This window comes from Condylura cristata, unplaced genomic scaffold (assembly GCF_000260355.1).
Source record: "Condylura cristata isolate star-nosed mole 26May11 unplaced genomic scaffold, ConCri1.0 scaffold00029, whole genome shotgun sequence".
Classification (NCBI taxonomy): Eukaryota; Metazoa; Chordata; class Mammalia; order Eulipotyphla; family Talpidae; genus Condylura; species Condylura cristata.
Window position 1 is genome coordinate 4,164,343 of NW_004567130.1, and position 16,721 is coordinate 4,181,063.

The 16,721-nt window shown below is 52.7% G+C and overlaps 1 protein-coding gene across 2 annotated transcripts in view; it reads left to right on the forward strand.

Moving 5' to 3' along the window:
* The first annotated feature begins 1,790 nt into the window (after positions 1–1,790).
* The window catches only part of SFSWAP (splicing factor, suppressor of white-apricot family), a 38,681-nt gene continuing 23,750 nt past the window's right edge, over positions 1,791–16,721 (forward strand). The window contains exons 1-7 of one of the 2 annotated variants that reach the window (XM_004690833.2): positions 1,791–2,124; positions 4,619–4,788; positions 5,374–5,505; positions 8,852–8,937; positions 11,631–11,856; positions 12,608–12,714; positions 13,524–13,662. In XM_004690833.2, the coding sequence (XP_004690890.1) occupies positions 1,907–2,124; positions 4,619–4,788; positions 5,374–5,505; positions 8,852–8,937; positions 11,631–11,856; positions 12,608–12,714; positions 13,524–13,662 (1,078 nt within the window). In that variant the 5' untranslated portion in view covers positions 1,791–1,906. Of the gene's footprint in view, positions 2,125–2,618; positions 4,789–5,373; positions 5,506–8,851; positions 8,938–11,630; positions 11,857–12,607; positions 12,715–13,523; positions 13,663–16,721 lie in introns of those variants that run through there. The other variant, XM_012731069.1, reaches the window with a different exon arrangement.

The window sequence follows — 16,721 nt, forward strand, 5'->3', positions numbered from 1 at the left end:
GCTGCTCAAGGCTTTGGGCTCCAAGGACTCAGAGGAGCTCAGGGAAAAGGGGCTCCCTTCTCATCAGCAGCTAAATGACCTATCAGGAATTCCATCTCAGTGAGCTATCAGGACTAATGACAGGCAGGGGCCCAAGTCACCTAGCAGCTGGAGGAGTGTGTGGCTAGTGGGGGCCCTGCAGTGTGAGGGTCAGGCACCTACTCTGGTACAGAGAGGGTGGTCCCCAGAAATGCTGGCAGCACATTCCTCCGCAAAGCCTGTGTGGCCCTATGGGCAAACTTCAGCATAGTTCTGGCTGCCCCTGCCAGAGGCAGTGCTTTGGGTGGAAGATGCTCCTTCCCTCCAGCCGGGCTCTAACCTGCCTCACCAACTGCTCAGGCTGGGCTCCAGGCCGTGCCTCCTCCTCCACCCTCCAATCACAGGCCTGTGGGCCCACTGCCATACTGAGTCAGAGCTCCAGAGGACTCTTGGAGAGCACTATCCCGGGTCCTTTACAGAGAGCATTGCCTTCATGGGTGGAAGGAACACAGAGCCCTTGAAAGAGAGGGAGATGTGCAGTGTGGCCCAGTCTCCTAGTTCTCCACCAGGAGGGAGACTCATGAGCACAGAGGCTGATGGCTGCTTTCCTGGAGGCCCCAGCTCAAAGCAAATGTGGACTTTCAGAGAGCTGCCTGCTCTCTGAACTCAGCCCAGCAACCCAACGGGCCAGCCTGGGAGGGTGACCCATGGGACAGCCTTGTATCCCTGGGGCAGCAGGATGGCACTGTCCTAGCAAGATAAGGTCTGGCTTGCCCAGCAACTGGACACACTTCCAGACAGGAGTCCTCCTTGTCACTGTTCGAGGGACAACTAGACAAAGGGGCAGGGAGGGCAGGCTAAGAAGGGTGCGGAGTTCAGCAGGACCCTTGGGTGTGAACTGCTTGTGGATTAATTTATGAAAACCCTTGCTGGTAGAGATGTCCTTCTGTGGAGAGGGGCGGTGTGTGCACAAAGTCTATCTTGCAGTCACTGGGATTTTTAGGCTGCTGCAGTAAAACGGGGTTTGGCCCAGCTCCTTGACCGCCCCGCCTTAGACTGCAGATTGCCTTACGAGGGTCCAAAATGGAACCACGGGTGGGTAAACCGAGGTGCCCAGGAGGCACCCCTAGGAACAGGGTCCCCCACACTACTCCCCCAGCACTTTCTCCCACAAGATCCGGGGACCCTGAGTCCCGTCAATTTTGACTGCCGCTGGGCAAACTCCCGAGGAGGGCAGGTGGGGACTCGTGAACCCTCGTGACCTAGAAAAAATTAGGGTTCCAGAGCAAAGATGCGACGGCCTTGGGAGAATCAGACCGCAGAGCCTCGGAAGTCTCCGACCCCAGAGCCCAAAGCCCACCCAACCTCCAAGCCCCCTAAGCTTTGGGGTCCCACAGACGCAGGCACCAGGGTCCCAAGCTGCCCCCTTTCCCCCCAACGCCAGGCCCTGGCACGCGATAAAGACGCGCGCCAGGAACATCGCGCTGTCTGCCCGGGCCGAGCGGCCGGGACAGGGTCTCGCGATTCGGCGCTGCGCTTTCGCCGCTACACTGGGCGGCCACGGAGAAAACCAAGACTAAAACTACACTTCCATGGTGAGGCCGCTCCTACGTGGAGCTGCCTTTGGAAGCGGCAGAGCAAAGCCAAAATATTTTCTAGTGACCGAAACGGCGCCAAGCGGCAGCGAATCTGCCGCATCCGCTCGCCGGAAGCAGGGCTGCCCCGCGCCGGAAGTGGCGTTTCCCCCATTTTGTTGCCCACTATGGCGGCGGCATTGAGCTTGGGACCAGGATGCGGCGCTTTTGACTGAGGGGGTAGGCCAGGCTGAGGCATCGGGGACATCGGCGCGGCGCGGCAGAGGACCAGCCTGGACGCCGGGGACGCTGTCATGTACGGCGCGAGCGGAGGCCGCGCCAAAACCGAGAGGAAAAGTGGTGCGAAGGAGGAGGCCGGGCCCGGCAATGCCGGCGGTGGGGGGAACCGAGTGGAGCTGCTGGTCTTCGGCTATGCCTGCAAGCTCTTCCGGGACGACGAGCGGGCCCTGGCCCAGGAACAGGGACAGCACCTCATCCCCTGGATGGGGGACCACAAGATCCTCATCGACAGGTCGGTTTCTCCCCCCACCCGTCGGTCCAACCCTTCCCTCCCCGCTTGATTTCGTCTGATGTTGACTTGATGGCCAGGACTGAAAAGGGGCTTTTCTGGAGCCAGCGAGGGTCTGGGGGAATCCCTCTCCCCTGTCCCTTCATCCCCCTGGTCCTGGTAGGGGGAGTACGGTGAAACCTGCCCTAAGGCGCTGGCTGGAATCGCGTGCCGCGTCTGTCTTCGGAGGGATCGTCTCTGCTCCCGCAGCCCCTCTCGTCCCCTCCCACTCTCGCTGGGTTCCGGCTGGCGACTCTGCGCAGTGGTCGGTGCCCTGCCCTCTCCTGCCCGCGCTCCTGTGGCTTGGTGCAGCGCCGCTTCCCTCCCTGCCACTGGTGTTTTGGAAGGGCGCCCCGAAACCTCTTCGACTTGCCGAATTACTACCCTCGAACCCACTATGCTTGCGCCCTCCTGAGTGGAGCGCGTCTGTTTTGCCGGCATGACATTTGACTGGCCCAGTCTCCTCCTCTCCCACCTGTGATAAGACAGATTGAGACTTTGACAGTTTGAGGCCAAAAGTAAAATTGCTTGTCATTTGGAGGCATGGTGACCTCCCGCAGACCCTGGCCTCATGCTCGGAGCTAGTGTCTTAGGGCTGGTTTCACTGTCTCTAAACCAAGGGTAGGACCCGGATGTGTTTTTTGTTTTTGTTTTTTTTCCAATCAAACCTGCTGTAGGCGGCCACCCTGGAGGGTGTTCAGCTACTTTGGGCAGAGGGGGTCGGGATTGGGGGCTTCTAAAGATAATTGATTTGAAAAGAATGACATTACATGATGTAGGATGTTTGCTCCCTCCCCCACCCATATTTTCAGTCCCCCTTCCTTTTTCTTTCTGGGTTTTTGTTGTTGCTTTTTTGTTTTTTGTTTTTTTTGTTTTTTTGTTTTTCTTTTTTTGCCGGCTTGGCAACTCTACTTCTGGGGGCCTGGACTGAAAAGCTAACCGTGATCAACCATTAAACTGTGGAATAGTGTCTCCAAATGAAGGAAGCCCATCTGGATTAAAACTGGATTCTGCAAAGCCCTGGAACATGACTGTAGGGCCCTCTGAGCTGGCAGAATGGAACATTCCTGACCAATAGGCCCTTTCCATCCCTGACATGTCCCTTCGGAGCTAGCGCTAGACAACAAGGACTTCTGAGGGGCGGGTTTCCCATCAGGTCTGAACCTGAGGGCTCCACACTGTGCTCAAATCTGCTGTGCCTTAAATTCACGGCTCCTTTGAATGATGCTTCTGAGTGCAGCAGGCTGCTTGCTTTCCAGTATACCTGTGGTATTACTAATGTTTCACAAGTGAAGAAGTCTGAGCTATTTCTATAGTTTGCCAACATCATTCTGTGCATGGTTTGAGTTAGACCTTCCAAAACTAGTGGGGAGCAAACGCTACACATGTACATGTGTAATATTTTTTAAATAATTTGAGTTTGTAAGTTAAGGAGGTTTACAGCAATATAAAAATAAAATTGAAATTTAATAAAATGCAATAATTGTCCGCCCTGGAGTTTTTGGCCTTTTTTCTTGTAAATGGGTTTTTTAAATTCCTCGTTACAAAAGTCAGTTTTAAAAAATTAGGCAGACTTTTGCTTGTCTTTATTTGTTTTTGTGACCCTCAATCTCAGTGTATTAAGTAAAATTCACTGACTCACTTGTTTATTACCTGACAGCTGCACATTCACAACGCCTTTGTTGAATCATTTATGTTAAAAACAGCAGAAAGTGCTCTTCTGAGTCCCAATTTGGCTAAAGTGCTACTTGAGCTATGCCCACAGATGTGGGTGTGTCTCCATACGTTTTATTCCCGGTGTAAAGTCTGGAAGAAAATATTTATACTGCCTCTAATAGTTTTGCTCTGTTTCCAGTGAACCTCCTTAAACTGCATGTATATGTCACTGTTCCGATGTATGTGTGTCTCTCTATCACATAACCCAGCACTTATTTCCTCAGCCAAGTGGCTAGGGGGCGAGCCTAGCCAAGATTTTACCTCCAATGGACGCAAGTTTCTTTGGTGAAGATTTCTCCTGAGAGTTCGGGACTAGCAGAAAGAAGCGAGGAAATTTCGACCGTTTGGTTCTTACGGATAGGTATTTATGTATTCGGTTTGTGTGAATGTAAGCTATGATATTTGACTTTTCAGAAAAAAATTTTTTTTTGCAAATGGCATTGAATGGTTGACCAAACTGTAAATGGTAAGAACTGCCAGTGAAGTGGGTACCACTTACGCTATTATGCAATTGCTTACCTTTATCAGTTTTATATTATATAAAGGAATTTAGACTTTGCTAAGATAACTCAAGTTTAAAAGTAGGTGAGATGTGAATAGCCAAGTTAAATATAAATCTGAGGAGAGTTTTTATGTTTATTTTAATATTTTTCTTATTTTAATCGGTAAGTATACCTCTAAGACCTCACACGCCCAGCTGGGTGTCACTTTCTCTCCACTGACCAGTGTGTTCATATTGCAGATATGATGGGCGTGGTCACCTGCATGACCTTTCTGAGTATGATGCTGAGTATTCCACCTGGAACAGAGACTACCAGCTCTCTGAAGAGGAGGCTCGAATAGATGCCCTGTGTGATGAAGAGAGGTATTTAGCCTTGCATACGGACTTGCTTGAGGAGGAGGCAAGGCAAGGTACTGCTCAAGAAAAACTTACTTAAGCAACAAACTTTAAAAATTTTTTTAAGTATTTAAAAATTTACTCCCATTCATTTTTTTATACTCACTCTTTCTGATATTATCTTGACAGTACCCAGTGGATTGGAAAAACAGGAGTCTTTGCGTTCTGAGAGGACCTCAGGATAGTTTATATATAGAGCCACAAAGAATTTTCCCAGCTTTTGAGGGCAGACTGGGATTTGAAAAAACAAAAACCAAACTCTTTAACTGTTCTCCTTTAACAGTATCGTATAAATTAAAATCGATGTTCTTGTCTTTGCCTTAACGATCTTTAATGCAGTTCTTAATCCCCAAATTTCTCAGCAGGAAGAAATTTTCCACAAAAGACGTGTATTCTGCTGTCTGTGGGTAAACATGTACTAGCAAAAGTACATATTGATAGATGTGAAGTGTAAATTTTTACAAAGATATGTTGCCTCAAAAAGAGGTTGAGAAACAATTGTGTTGTATGCATTACTGGTAGCAACAACTTTAGCAGTATGTAAAATTTTTGTCAGTAAGTTTCCATTTTTGTTAATAAAGTTCTCGTTTTTATTCAAGAGGAAGAATACAAGCGATTGAGTGAAGCCCTGGCAGAGGATGGGGGCTATAATGCAGTGGGGTTCACTTATGGCAGCGACTATTATGACCCGTCAGAGCCAACAGAGGAAGAGGAGCCTTCCAGACACAGAGGTGAGAGGCCGGCGGGCGGATGGGCCTCTGCACACACTGCACCGGACGTTCACACCCTGTGGTCCCTGGCGCACAGTGGTATCCTTCCTGCAGCGAGGCAGGACTGGGAGCCAGAAAATTTACTGTTGGTGGAGATGAAGCAAGTCCAGACTTCAGTTTTCTGCATTGGACTAGTACCTTTTAGCATCTGTTTGGTCTGGGCAACAGGAAGTCACTCACCCTGGATTCCGTTACTAGACTGGTAGTTTGCACTGGTGTCCTCGGGGACTTGTTTGGGACCCTTGAAAGGCCAAGCCTCAGCTGAGATGACAGCAGGTGTCCCGCGGAGTTTGGTTACTGAAAGCATGAGACGGGGGCTTCAGACACACTTAAGATACACAATGAAAAGTTTCAAATGGCTGCTTTTCTGAATTAACTTTCTGGGTTTTGAATATTAAAAAAAGTAGTGATGGGATTAGGGATTTCACCTTAGCTGTGATGGTCAGTGAACAGCACATGAGCCCTGGGCAGTGCTCAGTGTTTGGCTGCTGACAGTGGGTCAGCAACCATGTTGTGGGGAGGACACAGCCCAAGGCTGCTCCAGGGCACAGGCAGCACATCCCTCCCTTCAGTGTGTGTGTGGCACCCAGACAGCGCTTGGACGAAACAGTGCACTAAGATGGGCCTAGGTAGTAGCAGGTATCTGAGTCACCGTGAGCGCCTTTCACATCCTGCAGGTGACCTGGAGATTGATTATCATAACAGTGGCACACACCTAAAACACTGAGGCTGGGGGGCCATAGGCTCTTCAGTTTGAAGAGGAGAACTTTAGAAAGACACTGGCGTACTTGGGCTGCTGTGTCACATGGGGATTTAACTTGCAGGATCACGGAAACTGTTGTTGGAACTTTATTGGTTTCTACTAGCAAACATCAAGAGGCTTGAGGAGTTTAATGTCAAAGCCAGATGCTGTTGCCTTGTATCTTACAGCTACACTGGGCTCCCGTCCCCAAGGGAGTGCCCTCTGGAGTGGCACTTGGGCCAGACCTGCCCAGAGACAAGCTTTGTTCCTTTCAGCTCCTTTCTTCATTGGGTAGAAGAGCTGTCACCCGCCAAGCTGCGGAGCCTTCTCAGGAGTCTCTTGGCAGTGTGGGGTGGATCCCTTGTCACTGTCCACATGTGCATGTCTACTTGAACCACCATTCTTCAGAGCGGAGATGCTCCAGAAATGCTGAAGGTCTGAGAGTTGGGCAGGCTCTGATTGAAAGCCAGTGGGCAGGCCTCATGATGCTGTGTGGGCACAGCCCTGCCAGCCAGGCTGCCTTTTCTTCTGCTTCCGCACCTTAGTGGCAGAAAACACACAGCCCTGAGCAGTAGAAATATTCATTGCCTGGCGTCTTACAGCAAGATGCTGACAGCCCCTATTCTAGGTCTGGGGCTGTTGTCTATGTGTAGTAGTGAGCTAAATGAAAAGTAGACCTTGTTATGACCTTGAACTTAAGCAGCTTCTGCTTGTTGTCGTTCCTCTTCCCCGGGGCCAGACACTCAGCGTGGCTCCTTGGTGCCTGCACTCCACAGCTCTGCCTTCTGTGTGTGGTGGAGTGGGACCCCGCGACATCCACAGCTTGACTTTTCATGTCTAACTTCCAATGAAATGTGTAGACAAACAAAACACTGCATACATCCTTCTGCACACACACACACCCTGCACCTGCATGCATCCATAATAGGGCTCGGTCTTGTGCCCAGTGTACAAAAATTGCATTAGTCTAAAATAGGACTCTGTTACTGTTCTCCTGAGTCATCAACGTGTCTAAATGTCCTTTGGCCTTAAATTCCCGTGTCCCCATATTCCTTGGGATCTTGAGACCTCATGCAATGGCCAAAACAGCTGCAGGCACCTACCTTTCTGGGAGAAATAGCTCCTTCTTTTTGCAGCTTACTGTTTGTCAGCCTGGCTGCAAGCTTTCATGATTTTTCACTATTATTACAGAGGGTTTTTTTTTTTTGTGATGAGAAAAGATCACTAGAAATGGTTTGTATCTGCTGCTACTAAAGCCATTTTGTGTATGTGTGAGAGAGAGAACAAGGAGATGTAGGAGGCACATAGGCCACCTGCCACTGCAGCTCTCTGGAGCTGGTGCCTTTATCCTGGGGCTGACACCAGGAAGGGCCTTACCATCAGGGTCTGTGTCACACTGTCATTTAAGGAAGCAGCAGTAAGCGTTCCCAGAGAGCTTTGAGTGGATGAGTTGCTAGAGGGCATGTTGCATACTATTGTGGCTCGCTCGTCTCCCCTGGCTCCGTGGTGGCACTGTCCCCACCGCTGGATGGTGGGTGGCTGACCCCGGGGATTTTCGGGCCGCAGCACAGCCTCTCCCATGTTCATCCATTTTCTCCAGTGAGAGCAAGGTGTGTAGGCAGATGTGCTCTGGGGCTCCCCGCACTGCCTGTGTGCTCAGCCCAGCTGCCGCTGCCCTCCATGTGTGTGGTAGAAACATTTTGATGCAGATGGAATATTTCATGTTCTTTTTTTTTGTCAAGATTTGTTTATTTATGCATACAAGAGCTGGGGTGTAGGCCAGAGGAATGGAGGACTGAGAGGACTCAGCAGAGACAGAGTGAGGAGCAGAATAGGTGGTCTACTGAAATACGCTGCAGCAGCAGGGAGACAGGAGAGGTTGCTGTGTGTGTGGATTGGTTCCCAGGCTTGCAAATTAAACTCTTGTTTCAGTGGCTGGTGATGGCTTGATAGCACTGAGACTTTAACCTCTGTGCCACTAGGGAGGCTCTCCTGTCATGTTTTTTGAAGTAAAAACCTATGTAAATGTTGAAACCCCTTAAAATGTTAGCTTCGCTCTACCTGTGCACATTTCACTGTATGTTTAAACTGGTCAGCCCCTGAGCAGTTTTGACAGAGAGAGCCACATTAGGAGTTGTAGCTTAAAAGGCCAGGTGCTCCTGATGTGCCGCTGATGACGAGGCCCAGATGACAGGAACACACTGGTATATCAGGGTAGTTGTCTCAGGGGCATCTGGCTGTCACCCCAGCTTTACGAATTGCTGTGGTGAGAGCTGGTTTTCCTGTAATTTGGGCACCTGTGCTCTGCCTGGTGCCCTAGGGAGGCCCCAAGGGTGGCTGGAGGCAGTCTGTGCAACCCCAGCTAAATATGCCAAGGGATGGCTGGAACAGGGCTGAGTTCAGGCTTGGCCTGAGCAGGCGCTCCTGCCTTCCCCACCTCTGTGCTGCCTGAGTTGGTTTCACCTCCGAGGGTGGGAGAGAATCGGGAAGGCAGTGCAGGGGTTGCACTGGGAGCCCCGCCACGCACTGTGCTGTTCTGAGCTTCTATCTTTCCTTTTCATTCAGAAAAAAATGAAGCTGAAAATTCAGAGGAAAACGAGGAGCCTTTTGTTGCCCCTTCAGGATTGAACGTGCCACCTGACGTGGAGCTGGTATGTGTGTTCTGCATCGTGGTCTGAGGCCTTGATTACTGTTGTGTTGAGTGCAGCCTGTGGGAACTGTCACCTCAGAGCCGCCTTCTGGATGTATGAGAACTGCTGTGCCAAGGCCCTAGTTTGTGAGGGAGAGTCATGCCCACCTGTTTCGTACTATTTCACTAGGCTAGAGACTATATCAACAATGGTGCTGAGTGGGCTCTTGGCCCCCAGACTGAGAGCCGGCACCCACCCAGGCTGCAGGGCCTACAGTCAGGTGTTCTGGCATTTTCTCGGGTGGCTTTTTGGTTCTCAACATACACATCTTTATGTCCACTTGTTAGTCACCTTGTGTCTTCCTCATGGGCTTGTAGCCCAGAAACACCCAGGCCCTGGGATGATGGGAATCCTGAGCAGGGCCTTCCAGCCCAACTGACCCATGGCCATCGGGCAGCTTCTGCTTCATGCTGACCCCCTGTGAAATGAGCTGGAATTTCAGTGGGCACCGCAGGCTCTCGGTGGCCCAGGCTGCTCCATGTCCTTTCTGTCCCTGCTGGCGACCCAATGAGCCTGAGGGTGCCCCCTTTCGGGGTGAAGCTGAGGGGGAGCCTGCTTGGATATGGCGGCTAGTGCTCATCCTGGCCTCTACTGTGGCACCTCTGCCTCACACATGTTTTTGTAGTTCTTGTTTTTTGTTGTGTGCATATACCTGGAAGGGGGTTTTGTGTGTTTTCCTTGGGACATTCTGCTGGACGGCAGGCCCCTGGGAGAGGTGGTATCTCTCTGTGGAGTTGTACTCAGCCCCTGGTTCCTGTGCATGCTGCCCGTTTGGTGCCTGTGCTCAGCGGGTTTGTGGTGGTACACTCCCCTGGCGTGTGCCCGAATTTGACTGGGATTGATGAGCCCCCATCTGTTCTGCCTCTCCCCCTACACTGACCTCGGGCCAACCAGCCAGCCCCAGGCACCAGAATGCTCCACAGGCCTCGGGCCCTGTTTCTGAGGGAAACAGACTGCTTTGGCCACATCCTGTGCATAGAAGAAAAGGTGACAAGGACGCAAAGCTCAGAGCCTGGGTGTGCAGCCCTCAGGCATCAGCTGAGTGGTAGCAGCACAACTGCCCTCGCTTCTGAAGCGCCATGAGACACAGGTCTGGGGTTGAGATGCTGAGTGGCTGCTGCATGGGCACGTGGGGGCCTGGACCACACCTGAGCCTGGAGTAACGCTGGCTGATATACGCTCCAGTGGGGTCCTCACCATAGTCATGGTGCTGTGACTGGGTGAGGGGGCTCGACTCCTGCCCTCCCGGGCTAGCTTGCTTCTTCTCTGGGTTGTCAAGACTAGGTGGATGGGTGTGCCTACCCAGCTGTGTGCCCCGGGCGCATCGCCTCCGGCTGCTGCTGTCTCGTTGGCCTGTGAAGTGCTCAGTGTTGCTGTCACACACGCAAGCCTGGTACCCTGCTGCAGCCAGGTCAGCTGGCATGTAGACCAACAGGGTGTTGGCCCACAGAGCACCCCCAGGTCATTGTTCTGAGGGGTGCCTGGAGTTGGTATGCATGTGGTTGTGTCTTATCCGGTCATCTTGTGTCACCTGTGAGTGACCAGTCGCACAGGGTGTGGCTCTGTCCCTGGAGTGGCATTTATTTGGTGGTCAGTAAACACTTTAACTGTAGATCTTCATCCTCCTATGAATGTGAAGGATGTCCCAGGTTTGAAAGTTCAAAAGCCAGGGCAGTTCTCTTCTGTGTAGATCTCATCCGGAACCCTTGGCTTCCTGTTTTTAACAAGTAAACTCCACCCCTCATTTGCTAATTTCCCAGTGTTGTCTTCTCCCTTGGTGTGGAGACGCACAGCTGTAGCATCTGCAGGGGTGCAGGGTGCCTGATGTTAAGTCATCCACAGGGGGTCAGGGTGGGGGGAGGTAGCCTTGGTTCCTGGTGGTGGCCCCCCATTTTGGCATGCCACACAGAGTATAGCTTTAGTTCAGGAAGCTATACCTTCAGCCAGGAGTTTGGTGAACTGGAGCCCCATCTTCCAGGAGGAAGTGGGAGAGGAAAAGACGGTGTGAGCATACAGCCCCAAAGGACCGTCTCCTGAGCCATAGATGCTGCTCCTACCTGAGAAAAGATAAGAGTGACTCTTAGACCCTTGGGAAATGAGTGTACACATGCACAATCTGTGTAGCGCACGAGCCCCTCTTAAGCCCAATGAAGGACCCATTATATGGAATGTGCTGATCCACTTAGAAAATGACACCCCCCTACCCCACCCCCATTGTTCTGGACCAATTTATTATGGTTGTCCTAGAGAGAGGGTTGTGGTTGGCCAGGCTGGCTGGGCCAGCAGAAATGTCTCATTTCTTTTTTAAAGATTTACTTATCATACAGGCCAGAGGTACAGGAACAGTGAGAGGATTCACTGGAGACAGAATGGGGAGCAAAACAGGCAGATCGATGAAGTACACTGCTGAGGAGAGCAGTAGGCAAGACAGGAAAGATCTACTATGCCATGTGGGCCACCTCCCTGGCCAGGAATTGAACTAGTGCTAAAGCAGCTACAACTAGCTTTGTAGTGCTGCACTTGAACCCACTGCACCACCAGGGAGGACCCTAGTCTCTTCTTTCTCATCATCAGCAGTGACTCTGGGGTTCTCTGACATTTTGATTAAGTCATGTGGTTGGAGAGGTTAACGCCATGAATATGTGTGCCCATAGCCACCCACAGCCAAGATGCACGCCATCATCGAGCGCACTGCCAGCTTTGTGTGCAGACAGGGCGCACAGTTCGAGATCATGCTCAAGGCCAAGCAGGCCCGAAACTCCCAGTTCGACTTCCTGCGCTTCGACCACTACCTCAACCCCTACTACAAGTTCATCCAGAAAGCCATGAAGGAGGGACGCTACACAGCACTGGCCGAGGGCAGGGCCGACGAGAAGAAGAGTAAGTAGCTGGCTGTCTTGTCTCACATGGGCAGGCAGAGGATGTGGGTGGTCTAAGAGGGCTGAGCTCCTGCCACAAGGTGGGCACAGAATCCCGCACACCCTCACACGTGGGTTTGAAAGTCTCACAGGGTCTTAACCAGACTTCCGGAGATGGGGAAATGTGAGTGCAATGCACTCAGACTGCGGTGGCTAGGTTGGGCATTTCCCCCTCACTTTGGCTAAAGGGAAAAGCCAGGAACATCCCTTTTGGGTGCTCCCTGCAGCATCCCTCACCACTCCACAAGGGCCAGGACTTGAGTGACGTTAACTTCTCTTGGCGTAAGCCAGAGCTTAGCTGCCACACCTGGCTTCGAAAGGGCCAGCACTGGACACTTTCACAGAGCAGTGTCCCTGGGCAGGCTTGCCATGGTTGGTCTCAGCGGGAGCGGCTTTTGAGGTCACTCCTGCCAGTTCCACTGCAGAGCTCAGCTCAGTGTTTGCTTGTTCCATTCTGTTAAAATACGACACCGTCATTTTACCTCTTGTAAATCAGCAGACTTTCTAAAGAATGAAAGGGCAGGGCCCACAGCCTGCAGACGCTGCCCAGCAACTACTGAGTGGCATGGGCAAGCAGCCTGGCTGAGCTGCTGGGAGCCTTTCCAGGGCTGGTTTGATGGACAGTGGCAGCTGGCTCTGTAGCTCCACCCTGCCTGCCTCTGGTTCTTGCCTCTGCCACGCGCCCAAACCTTGACTTGTACTTTTGCTTCCAGAGCCAGGGCTCAGCTCGGATGAGGAGGATGACGAGGAGGATGGGAACTACCTGCACCCGTCGCTCTTTGCCTCCAAGAAGTGCAGCCGCCTGGAGGAGCTCATGAAGGTCTCACCTTGCTTCTGAACTTGGTGCCACCCTGCACTTGATGCCCCTCCAGGAAGGGCTGCTGATGAGGGAGCGGGTCATAGAGCCATTCCCCACGAGGCAGCTGCTCCTTAGGTTGCCATCACTGAGGCAGGGTTAGCTCAGTGGCAGGGGCCTGCTGCTTTCATTGTCTGGTCCATTTTTTAAGTTTCACAAGCAGGAGGTTTCCATTTTGTTATGTCCTCGTGTGGGCTGTGTAGGATCAATAGAATGTTGACCGAGACTAGGGAGCAGTTTCCTCATGGAGGCTTTGGCATCACGGGTCCTGTATTTTCAGACAGTAAGAGGATATGCTGTTTGAAACCCCCTCACCTTTTCAGGTAGCTCCCTGTCACCCCAAAGTGGATGGGTTTCCCTGCCTGCCCCCACTAGGGAAGGGCTTGCCCAGTATGACTAGCCACAGGCACACCTGTCTTCTCAGCAGACCTGGGGCACCGTGTATGCTGAGGGCGCATTGCTGACAGGTGGACTTAAAAGTTGTTGGTTTAAAAAAAAAAAGTTGATGGATTAAAGATTAGAAATGGCTGAGAGGCAGAGGCCCCAAAATGCCATATGAGCTGGGGCACGTCTCTGTTGGTAGCTTTTGGGACCCATTCACCCTTTTTGTCATGGTCAGTGACAGCGTGAAGTGACAGGACTTTCCCCTGCTGAAGTCACATCACAGTTAGAGCTGAAGGTGCTCGGAGTAGTACACTGGGCCTGCTCACCACAGGAGTGCTGTGTGTGGCTTAGACACTGAGATTGGTGTGAATGCACCCCTCTGCCTGCAGCCTCTGAAGGTTGTGGACCCGGATCACCCCTTGGCCGTTCTGGTCCGGAAAGCCCAGGCTGACAGTCCCGCCCCGCCCCAGCCTGCAGTAGAAGGAGGTGCCGCCACACAGCCCCCCGCAGAGGAGTACACGGCTGATTGTGAGTACTGCGAGGCGTCCTCCCCTCTCCTGCCCCACTGCGGTGACAGGTGCAGGTTCCTCTGAGGCGCCTTGGCAGGTGTCTCTGCAGCTGGCAGGGTCCTGGGCCCTTCTGCTCTGCTTCATGGCCAGGCGGGATGGAGAGGAGGGCCAGGGCAGGGAGCTGGGCCAGCCTGGTGACCACTTTTTCAGCAAACCTGGCCCATGATGAGGCCATGTGGCCTCGTGTCTTGGAGGCCAGTAGATGGGGTCAGTTGGCTGTGATACCTGCACCTCAGCCTCCTTTCCTGTTGTCTCCAGTGGCTGCTTCCAGTAGTCACATCAGGATTACAGTGGAGGCAAAGCTTGAGCCCTTTCAGGAGTCGTGTGAAGTGCAGGCCTTGGCCGGGTCATTTCAGGCCACTTTACTTGGGGTGGGGAGGCTGAGCAGGACCTGGACTCCCCTTTCCTGGCCTCACCCCCGCCTTGTGGAGCTCACCCAGGAGGGTTCACAGGTGTTCTCTCTCCTTACAGCCCGAGTCGGGCAGTCATCTGAGGAGTGTTCTTGTGTGTAGGCTGCTCTGTGGGGACCAGGTTCTTGGTAACAGTTACACCTGCTCTCACTCTTGCCTCCTCTTGCATACATGCAGTCCTTTGATGCACCATGTTAAGTAATTAGACGTTGCGAATCAGCTATGGCATGAGCTTTCTTGTGCGTGTCCTAGATAGTTTCTTAGAGAGCCTAGGAAACGTCCTTAAAAAATCAGGAAAAGTCAGGTCAGATTTCTTGGTATGTTCTGGCCAAAGAGCTGCTTTGTCACGCCCGAGGTGTGTGTAGGCATGTGATGGACTCCCAGACCCACACCGCCTGCCTGCTCCTACCCACCTGATGCTGGGAGCTCTGGGCCGCACCCCTCTTACCCTTGCTCCATCCCAGGTGAGGCAGGTTCCTGAGAGGGCACTGGGTAATGCATAGAAGTGCTGGGGTGCAGGCTAGATGTGAAAGGGTGAGAACACTCAGCAGAGGCAGAGTAAGTGGATTCCCTGAAACACTGCTGAGGGGAGCAGCGGGGAGACAGGAGAGATCTGCACCATGTGGAACAGCTCCCTGGCTGGGGACCGAATTCAAGCCACAGTGGTGACAGCCTGGGACAGATCCCTAGGCTACAGGAATGCCCCTGGGATGGATGCTTCAGAAGAAACTTACCTGTGGGGACAGCTGGCTCTCAGACCCTGGCAGGTGTCTGTGCTGCACATGTGTCAGTTGCTGGTCCACAGTCCCACACCGTTCTTAACCCTGCTGAGATCACCCAGCATTTCCTCATGCAGTTTGGTGACAGCCAGACAAGTCTTTTGTGTGGGTGTTGTAAGCATGGAAGGGCCCCACCTGGAAGGCCTCACACTAGGCTCTTAGTAGTGTGGGGGCTGCATTTGGCATCACTGGGAGAAGCCCTGTGTCTTTGAGTCACATTCATCAACATCAACTTCACCTCAGACAAAAGTGAAGAAGATACGCTTATCCCTGTCACCATCCTGCCTGCCCTGGCCCTTTCAGCCTCGAAACCTTCACTTCCCGGCTCTCGAGTTCCCTGGTTGTAAATATCTGGTGTGTTTGTTCTTGGCCATAGTTCACCTCGCCTTAGCCTGACAAGACCCCCCTCCACACACACATGCACACCTGTGTGATTGCGCTTCACCAGGTGTGTCCCGTAGCTCTTGTGCTTTGGGCAGGTGCACAGAGGGGTGCTGGCTGTTGCTGTTTCCATTTGAATCTGTTCAGCAAATCTGGGTCCTTTCGCTAGTGGCTTCAGTGGGTACATCCTTCCCACATAGGGTGGGCCCCTCTGGCTGCACCTCCTGCTGAGTGGTGACTATAGTCTTCAGCCATAAAAAGGTGAAGTCGGGTGACTTAACTCCATGTACAGAAATAAAGTCCTGGTGGGTTCAGCCCTTCAAGGCTGCCATGAGGGCACCAGAGCCCCTCCAGCCAGGCAAGAATCTGGGGGAGAGGGAACACCTTCTCCTGGAACAGTTTTGTCCCTGACCATCATGGTGTGCACCTGGGGATGTGCTCGATGCAGCCGCCAAGAGGCACCTGGGAGTCTGCTCCTCGCAGGTGAGGTGGGGTGCGCCAAAGAGACACGGGTGTCTTAGTGACACCCTTGGGTGGGCTCAAGTTGCCTGCCTGTCCCAGTGAGTTACCTCTGTGCTGTTGGGTTGTAATGCTGGGCAATCCAGGAGCTGCAGGAGCTGAAGGCACATCCACCTGTGGGGCCTGGGGAGTGTACTGGGGTCAAAGGCAGCCATGCGTGTAGGCCACAAACCTGCTTGCCTGGGGCAGGCTACTGGCCACACCTCGTGGCCACAGCTCTGGGTGTGTGCCCTCCTGTCCTGGACAGTTGCCCTTGTTGAGAAGTGCCACTTTGGACGGGCCAGCACAGGACCTGATCCCCTCACCTGAGGACATGGGCTGCTACAGGGTGGGCCTCAGGCTGCCCAGTGGTGGCAGTCTCAGGGAGACTTGATTGCCCAGATATTAACTATGGGGGAGGCAGGAACCCCATTCTTTTTTATTATTAAAGATGTTATTATGCATACAAGAACTGGGGTACAGGCCAGAAGTGTAGGAGGTGAGAGGATTCACCAGAGACAGAGTGGAGAGCAGAACAGGCTGATATACTGAATACATACTGCTGAGGGAGCAGCGAGTGGGTCAGGGGAGGTCTGCTGTGCCATGTGGGTCAGCTCCCTGTCCAGAAATCAAACTTGTGCTACAGTGGCTGCAGATAGTTTCATAGTGCTGTGCTTTAATCCATTGTGCAGGGAGGGCCCAGGAACTCCTTTCTTTCAGGAGTCATAGGGAGGGTGCCTTTCATGAAAGTCTGCTCTCGTTCGAAGGCCGAAGCTGGTCAGGGATAGCTCCTGTATGACCATTGTGCCAGTTTGCCTACCCCCAGATGCTGAGGCTGGGGCGCCAGGGTCAGGTGCGCACCCAACCTTGACATGGAGAGGGTCTTGACTGCCGAAGAGCTGGCAGTGGGGTGTGGAGCCACGCATCTCGTGGGAGCAGTTGGTCACTGC